Here is an 8,941-nt window from a genome sequence, read left to right as displayed (position 1 = left end):
GAGTGAGAATGACGTGCTCTGCATGCATGTTCGGTATTTGGCCATGATTACTACAAGATAGCTGGCTAGACTAACTACCAATCTAAATATTGACATGGGTAATTGTCAGCTAATTGAGTGACTGACATAAGAGAAAAACTGCTGATGCACAACCAAATGTAGACATCGCACCTGGTGTATTCTACTATTCTTACTCTCGATAGTGAGGCGAGACCCCAACTGAGTAAAAAACAAACACATTCAAATTCAAATAAATATTGTTCAAATATACATTGCTCTCCAACAGACACTCCTTGCAATGTAGGATACAGGTCCTACTTTATTTAGCCTATAAATAAGAAATATACCCTAATGTACAAAGAGTGGAAAATGGAGTAACATTCCCCTGCTGTGCAGATTATAAACCTGAATGGTCAGGTCTTCTCTCGGCCACCCAGTCAGTCAATCCTTTTCCAGTGGCTGGAGGGTGCCAGTCAGTCAACCCTTTTCCAGTGGCTGGAGGGTGCCAGCCAGTCAGTCAATCATTTTCCAGTGGCTGGAGGGTGCCACCCAGTCAGTCAATCATTTTCCAGTGGCTGGAGGGTGCCACCCAGTCAGTCAATCATTTTCCAGTGGCTGGAGGGTGCCACCCAGTCAGTCAATCCTTTTCCAGTGGCTGGAGGGTGCCAGTCAGTCAATCCTTTTCCAGTGGCTGGAGGGTGCCAGTCAGTCAATCCTTTTCCAGTGGCTGGAGGGTGCCACCCAGTCAGTCAATCATTTTCCAGTGGCTGGAGGGTGCCACCCAGTCAGTCAATCATTTTCCAGTGGCTGGAGGGTGCCACCCAGTCAGTCAATCATTTTCCAGTGGCTGGAGGGTGCCACCCAGTCAGTCAATCATTTTCCAGTGGCTGGAGGGTGTCACCCAGTCAGTCAATCATTTTCCAGTGGCTGGAGGGTGCCACCCAGTCTGACTGAGCTGTAAATGGCAGCTTACCTCCAGGTCCCCCACAATGGCCATGTGCGTGTCTGACCTGAATGTATAAATTGCAACCCACTTAGGAAATATTTTCTGCACAACTATGTTTATAAAAAGGGGAGAAAATGAACCAATCATCATGCAAAATAGATATGATGCTCCGTTTACCTAGTGAGATTTTTGGCAGCTCTACAAATAGTGCTACACTATCACAACAAAGGGATGGAAACGTCCTGCTCTCAACTGGCAAATGAAATTACAGTCTTAAAGCAGAACTATTAAAGCAACTACTAAAGCAGAACTATACCTCGTTTATGCGTAATTACAGCAATTAAACTAACCCACTTCATGTCTGACGGGAGGTTGAATAAAATAGTTATTCAATGGATATAGGCTATAACAAGATGGGCTTGAATGAGTGTGTTCTCAAAACCGTACTGTATGTGAGCCTACTAGCAAAATGTCTCAATATTGGAAGACGAATCAATCAACTGTGTTTTCTCTGAAATGATGGTCAGTGATGCTGGTCAGTAACAAGATGTTGAAGAGACGATTTATCCCAGAGATAAACAGAAGCACTCCTCAAGAGAACAATCTCTCTCATACACACACCATTGTATTCCCCTCATGCCATAAAAATTCCTCATCAAAGTTTGTCACATTTTTCATCCATGCAAATCAGAGAAGTCTTTCACATGTAAAAGGAAAGGCAGGCTATCCAACCAGATACCAACGGGGATGGTGTGTTGGTCTGCACTTCTGTGAGAATGATTGACAGCTCCACAGAGTGGGAGTATGAGAAGAAACAAGGAAACGTCAGCGCTCGATCGTAGGGACCTGTGAGTGGGTGTCAGCAAGTGGCTGAATGGGGCAACGCAGGAACCTGGGACACATGTTAATGTTATGTAGGCAGACTGAACCTTGAACCCTGAATAGCTGTGAGTGAGGTGCTCTGTGTGTGTAGGAGTAAAAATTTGCAATTCAGGGATGGTGATAAAATCATCTTCATTGTAGATCTATCTATTTCACCCATTTACATTGTCATTCCATGCTTTAATCCAGGACACTGGATTGTTGTCCTCGCCATTCAGGTACATATTTAAATGGGATTGAAGAACAGAAAATGACAGACTGGATTAAGCATGAGCAGGACACCTACCCTCTCTCACCTACCCAATTTCCCTTCAACATAACCGTCCCCATGGTCCCTGATGTTAATGGTACATCAGCCTCAACCAGTGGTCCTCCTGAGATGCATAGATGACGAGGAGGAGATGCAAATAAGTACATGCCTACTTCAGAATAAGCTAGCCTGTTAGTTCATGTGTATGCTTACTCCTCAGTTGTCAGAGAATGCCTTGGGTACACCCTGAATGGCCTGAGGAAAGTGAGTGCTCTAATTCAGAGCAGATCCATGGCAGCGAGAGGGAGAACGAGTGAGAGGAGCCTAGTCTCTTTTAGAGGTGGTGAATGGTGAATGTGACTACAAGGAAATTCTAGAATCTAGAATCTAATTTGGTACAAAACTCTATATGCCAATTAAGATGTACAGAAAGGCTTATCACAAATGTATTTAGAAAGCCCTTTTTACATAAGCAGATGTCAAAGTGTATATACAGAAACCCAGCCTAAAACCTCAAACAGCAAGCAATGCAGATGTAGAAGCACTATATAAAGCATAGCTCTTCCCCTACCTTCCCCACAATTAACTACTGCTACAGTAGTTGGAACACTGAAAACAGAGGGCAGTTAGCCTGTGGGATTGAAAGGCCATTGTCTAGTACTGTTCAGTTGCTCTAAATTACCTTTCTACCCCAGTCTAATCCAACAATAAATATGGGTTGGTGGCTAACAGGAATATGGGCCTACACGGAGGCAAGATAAAGGATCAGGTAATCCCTCCCTATCAGTTTATCCTACTGTATCTGTACTGGCAGGTGGGACATGGTACCCTACAGACTGACCTAAGAACATCAGATTATGAAATGATCATTCTAGGAGTTGAATGCCTACTAAGTTGTTGCATTGTGATTGCGTCTACCATGGGTGGTACTTAAGGTGGCATGTTATTGCTGAACTAAGATGTGATTAATGCTGTCTAAAGGGTACATGTGGGTACACCGTGAATGAAATATTGAGGCAGTACAGTACATGGTACACATTGAACTGTAACATAGTAAATGGGAAATACAGTGGGGCAAAAAAGTATTTAGTCAGCCACCAATTGTGCAAGTTCTCCCACTTAAAAATATGAGAGAGGCCTGTAATTTTCATCATAAGTGCACTTCAACTATGACAGACAAAATTAGGGGGAAAAAATCATTTTTAATGAATTTATTTGCAAATTATGGGGGAAGATAAGTATTTGGTCACCTACAAACAAGCAAGATTTCTGGCTCTCACAGACCTGTAACTTCTTCTTTAAGAGGCTCCTCTGTCCTCCACTCGTTACCTGTATTAATGGCACCTGTTTGAACTTATCAGTATAAAAGACACCTGTCCACAACCTCAATGTCCAGGCCCGTCTGAAGTTTGCTAGAGAGCATTTGGATGATCCAGAATAAGATTGGGAGAATGTCATATGGTCAGATGAAACCAAAATATAACTTTTTGGTAAAAACTCAACTTGTCATGTTTGGAGGACAAAGAATGCTGAGTTGCATCCAAAGAACACCATACCTACTGTGAAGCATGGGGGTGGAAACATCATGCTTTGGGGCTGTTTTTCTGCAAAGGGACCAGGACGACTGATCCGTGTAAAGGAAATAATGAATGGGGCCATGTATCGTGAGATTTTGAGTGAAAACCTCCTTCCATCAGCAAGGGCATTGAAGATTAAATGTGGCTGGGTCTTTCAGCATGACAATGATCCCAAACACACCGCCCGGGCAACGAAGGAGTGACTTCGTAAGAGGCATTTCAAGGTCCTGGAGTGGCCTAGCCAGTCTCCAGATCTCAACCCCATAGAAAATCTTTGGAGGGAGTTGAAAGTCTGTGTTGCCCAGCAACAGCCCCAAAATACCAGCAACAGTGTGTGAAAACCTTGTGGAGACTTACAGAAAACGCTTGACCTCTGTCATTGCCAACAAAGGGTATATAACAAAGTATTGAGATAAACTTTTGTTATTGACCAAATACTTATTTTCCATCATTTTCAAATAAATTCATTAAAAACATACAATGTGATTTTCTGGATTACTTTTTCTCATTTTGTCCATCATAGTTGAAGTGTACCTATGATGAAAATTACAGGCCTCTCTCATCTTTTTAAGTGGGAGAACTTGCACAATTGGTGGCTGACTAAATACTTTTTTTGCCCCACTGTACATACAAAGGCAAGTGGTTTTAAGTGTAACATGGATTTATTTTTATCACATTCACATGTTATAACTGTATATGTTACACTGGAAGTTCTTTCAGTACATTAATTAAATTCATAGTGTTCGGTATACACAAGATTATACTTTCTTACAACAGCTGGTAAATACTGTTCATGCTCTCTTGTGTCAAAAACGTAATTACAATATAGTCTCAGTAAATGTAGCACTTGTTTTTCAGATTCAAACAAAAAATCTAAACATCAGACCCACTGACCGTACCAGTCAAAAGTTGAAACCTACCCATTCAAGAGTTTCTTTACTTTTACTATTTTCCACATACTACATTCCCATATTGAGACATCAAAACTATGAAATAACATATATGGAACCAAGTAGTGACCAAAAAATGTGTTAAACATATCAAAATATATTTGAGATTCTTCACAGTAGCCAACCTTTGCCTTGATCACAGCTTTGCACACTGTTGGCATTCTCTCAACCAGCTTCACGAGGTAGTCACCTGGATGCACTTCAGGTACCTTGTTAAAAGTTAATTTGTGGAATTTCTTTCCTTATTAATACATTTGAGCCAATCAGTTGTGTTGTGACAAGGTAGGGGTGGTATACAGAATATAGCCCTATTTGGTAAAAGACCAAGTCCATATTATGGCAAGGACAGCTCAAATAAGTAAAGAGAAACGACAGTCCATCACAAAAACCATCAAGCGTTATGATGAAACTGGCTCTCGTGAGGATCGCCACAGGAAAGGAAGACCCAGAGTTACGTCTATTGCAGGGGATAAGTTCATTAGAGTTACCAGACTCACAAATTTCAGCCAAATAAATGCTTCACAGAGTTCAAGTAACAGACGCATCTCAACATCAACTGTTCAGAGGAGACTGCGTGAATCAGGCCTTCATGGTCTCGTTGATGCAGAGAAACCACTACTAAAGAACACCAATAAGAAGAAGAGACTTGCTTGGGCCAAGAAACACGAGCAATGGACATTAGACCGGTGGAAATCTGTACTTCGGTCAGAATTGTAATATTTTTGGTTCCAACTGCTGTGTTTTTGTGAGACGTAGTGTAGGTGAACATATGATCTCTGCATGTGTGGTTCCCACGTGAAGCATGGAGGTGGTGGTGTGTTGGTATGGAGGTGCTTTGCTTGTGACACTGTCAGTTATTTATTTAGAATTCAATGCACACCTAAACAGCATGGCTACCACAGCATTCTGCAGTGATATGCCATCCCATCTGGTTTGCGCTTAGTGGGACTATCATTTGTTTTACAACAGGACAATGACCCAACACACCTCCAGGCTGTGTAACGGCTATTTGACCAAGGAGAGTGATGGAATGCTGCATCAGATGACCTGGCATCCACAATCACCAACCTCAACCCAATTGAGATGATTTTGGATAAGTTGGACTGCAGAGTGAAGGGAAAGTAGCCAACAAGTGCTCAGCATATACAGCATATACATAGAAACTCCTTCAAGCATTCCAGGTGAAACTGGTTGAGAGAATGCCAAGTGTGCAAAGCTGTCATCGAGGCAAATGGTGGCTACTTTGAAGAATCTAAAATCGCAAATATATTTTGTTTTGTTTAACACTTTTTTGGTTACTACATGATTCCATATGTGTTATTTCATAGTTTTGATGTCTTCACTATTATTCTACAATGTAGAAAATAGTTTAAAAAAAAAGTAAAACCCTTGAATGAGTGTCCAATCTTTTGACTGGTACTGTATGTTTTGGTGCCGTACCGTTGGAAATATGCACCAACCGACGTGACAAAATCGGGGTGTATATTCCCAGAGCTGTGTAGTGTTATGAGTAATGTCCAGTGCTATAATTTCATTGCTGGTGGTTATGAACAGGAGAGTAGGAGATAACTGTGACTAAAACGAATTACTGCTTTTAACTACCTACAGTGAGAGTAGAGTACCACAATATCCCATAATATGAGCTATAGGGTTAGGTGACATGGCATTATTATTCAATGAAAAGGTATTCTAGAACTAAAGTTGGGGTCAATTATATTTCAATTCAGGAAGTAACACGATATTACATTTCTAAGAATTGAAATGAAATTGATCTATATCCTGTCTAGAACTAATCCAACTCAACGAACAGGGAGAAAGTTCCACTGCAGTCTAAAATAACATTTCTTCTTGACAATTGATGTTGTCTTTTGTGACATTTTGACCCTACGTGGTTAAACAAAAATGAGATTTTTAAAGACTTTAAGATCTTCAGCTTTAAGTGTCTAAAATACAACTATGTCCATCTGTCTTCCATCCAATATGGACCTTAAGGTAGACCTAATAACATCCAAGGTGTTGCATACCATGAACTGAAAAATATCACAATAAACCCAAATATCTGAGCATCATTTTGAGTACACAATATTTCTTTTCCAACATAAAAATATGGAGTGCAACACATGAATAGCTATTTGTGACTTAAGTTATGTACACTTCATACTGTATAGATCGGGGGTAAAAAAAACACACGAGACATTCTTCACCCTAACTAAATGAATACAATAATGACTTGATTTGGAGAAGTTCATCCATGAATCACATGACAAAAAAACAATCATAACGGGGAAATGACTCGTCAGATAATCAGGCGGACTGCTGAAACAAAAATAATTTGATCTCTATTCACTAATTACACTTTCAAAACAATTAAACCATGTAATAATGCTTTCAATTGAGATGCTCTGACCACTTCCATACAATCAGACCAAACACACACACCCCATTACAGTTGCACAAGCTGTGTACACACACACACCTCTCTTCAACAGTGATAGGTCCCACTCAGGCATAGCTTGGCCCACCATGTTAGTGTGAGGGGGTCAGATAAGACAGACCAACCAATCCCTCTCACCAGCTCTATGCCTTAATGTTCAGGCAGATAACAGGCCACCAACGTGTGGGAATGGCTCTTCCTGTGTGTCTGAGTCATTCTGCCAGGGTCCTGGCATGGCCCTTCCATATTCAGTCATACAGCATCCTGTTGACACAAACCAGCCCTAGACTGGTGGTTGCCTGGTAGGGTGGATTAGTGGATACAATGTATTGTATTCAGCTTGTTCAGAGAATTCAACTGATTTCACCTTCAAAACAATAACAATGATTTTCTGATTCTCTACTGAAAATAATCCAAAGGATAACCTGTGTCAGATATGTGTTGAATAACCACTTCCTCTCCATGATGCGTCCTTAACAGGAAGTGAGGGGCATGTGCAGCAGGGACACTCTGTGGTCCATGATCAGCCACTGTGGTTACCTTGGCAACCAGAGTTCATTCAGTTCAGTTCCAGCCACTGTCAGGCGCTCATCTTATCACTCTCAAATCGAGTTCAATAAATAGTAGAAAAATAATCCTTTATTTCTTATTTGTTATCTTCTTCTGAGATGCTTTGTTTACACTTTTACACAAGTTCAGACCCCTTTTGAATAAAAGAGGCCTCCACCACACCCCCGTGTTTCTGAGCAGGGCTATACTGGGCTACAGAAGCTAGTGTTCCTCAACAGAGGTGGAGTGTGTGAACTTTAAGGAGTCCTCCAGGAGGGGGACTGCTCTGTTCTCCCCAGCCCAACTCCTCTCACCCTGGCTTGGCACAGTGGGAGCACACATGGGTGGTGGAGTCTGGAGTTGGTAGTGGTAGTGTTGGATGAATAGCTAGTAGTGATGTAGCCAGGCTTGGGAGAGGGCTGGTGGGGTTGGAGGAGAGCTGAGGCCTGTGTAGGGATCGGGTACAGAGGATCAGCACTCTGCATCCACACTGTGCACGGTGACTGCTGCCTGCAGGTGGTGTGTGTGGAGCTGGTGGTGGGGCGGGTGGCGGTACGGGTGGAATTTGTGGCTGAGCAGCGCCGCCGTCTGAGGGGGCGTGTCCAGATCCAGGTCGTCATCATGGTTCCCCACGTCCACGCCGGCCGACAAGGGGTCGTTGTTGCAGGGAGGGTTTTCGCTGTCCTCCTGAGGACTCATGGTGCTGTAACCTGTTGCGACACACAGGAACCCAGACGTTAATACACATTCAATCCACATCTATGTATAAAAACACAGGCATTCATAAAAGGAGATGAGTATACAAGCACTTTGTGATAGACCAATAGAGACTTCAGAAGAGAATCAGCAAGACTTTACGTCCATCGATCTATAATTACAGTTTAGGGAATAACATTCTAAGCCATTAATTACGTGTGTGAAATCTCAATCATTGTAGAAACATCTGGAGAAGGAGAGCTGTATGTGCAGTGAGTGGTGTGTGTACGTTGCACGTGAGCTGGTATGAAGGGACGAGTTAAGGAAAGTTTGTGCCCCTGCAGTGGAGAGAAAGAGAGTGATAGCAATCAGAGGGGGATTGCCAATTTGAATCATTAACTCCATCTCCAATACCTCTCCAACCTCCCTCCCTCTTCCGCCGACTACCCGCAGATCACCGACATTAAAGCATCATACATATCTGCCACATCCCAACATTTAGCATCCCTCAGGCTTTAGTTCTAGAAGACGAAGCATCAACTTTTATAAAACAGTCCAACTGTGGAAAGAGGAGAAATGTCACTGCTGTGCTGAGTGTAATGGAAGGTAGGTATGAGTGGAAGATGGGAGAAGGAATGGGCATCTATTGGTATATAT

At 42.2% G+C, this 8,941-nt stretch overlaps 1 protein-coding gene across 2 annotated transcripts in view; it reads right to left on the bottom strand.

Moving 5' to 3' along the window:
- Positions 1 to 6,862: 6,862 nt before the first annotated feature.
- cachd1 (cache domain containing 1) overlaps positions 6,863 to 8,941 on the bottom strand; it is a 116,926-nt gene continuing 114,847 nt past the window's right edge. For both annotated transcript variants that reach the window (XM_031785634.1, XM_031785635.1), the window contains exon 26: positions 6,863 to 8,298. In XM_031785634.1, coding sequence (XP_031641494.1) covers positions 8,060 to 8,298 — 239 coding nt within the window. In that variant the 3' untranslated portion in view covers positions 6,863 to 8,059. The remainder of the gene's footprint in view (positions 8,299 to 8,941) is intronic.

Source organism: Oncorhynchus kisutch, linkage group LG13 (assembly GCF_002021735.2).
Source record: "Oncorhynchus kisutch isolate 150728-3 linkage group LG13, Okis_V2, whole genome shotgun sequence".
NCBI lineage: Eukaryota > Metazoa > Chordata > Actinopteri > Salmoniformes > Salmonidae > Oncorhynchus > Oncorhynchus kisutch.
The sequence above is the reverse complement of the archived record's forward strand: the minus strand, read 5'-3'. Positions and strand labels throughout refer to the sequence as shown.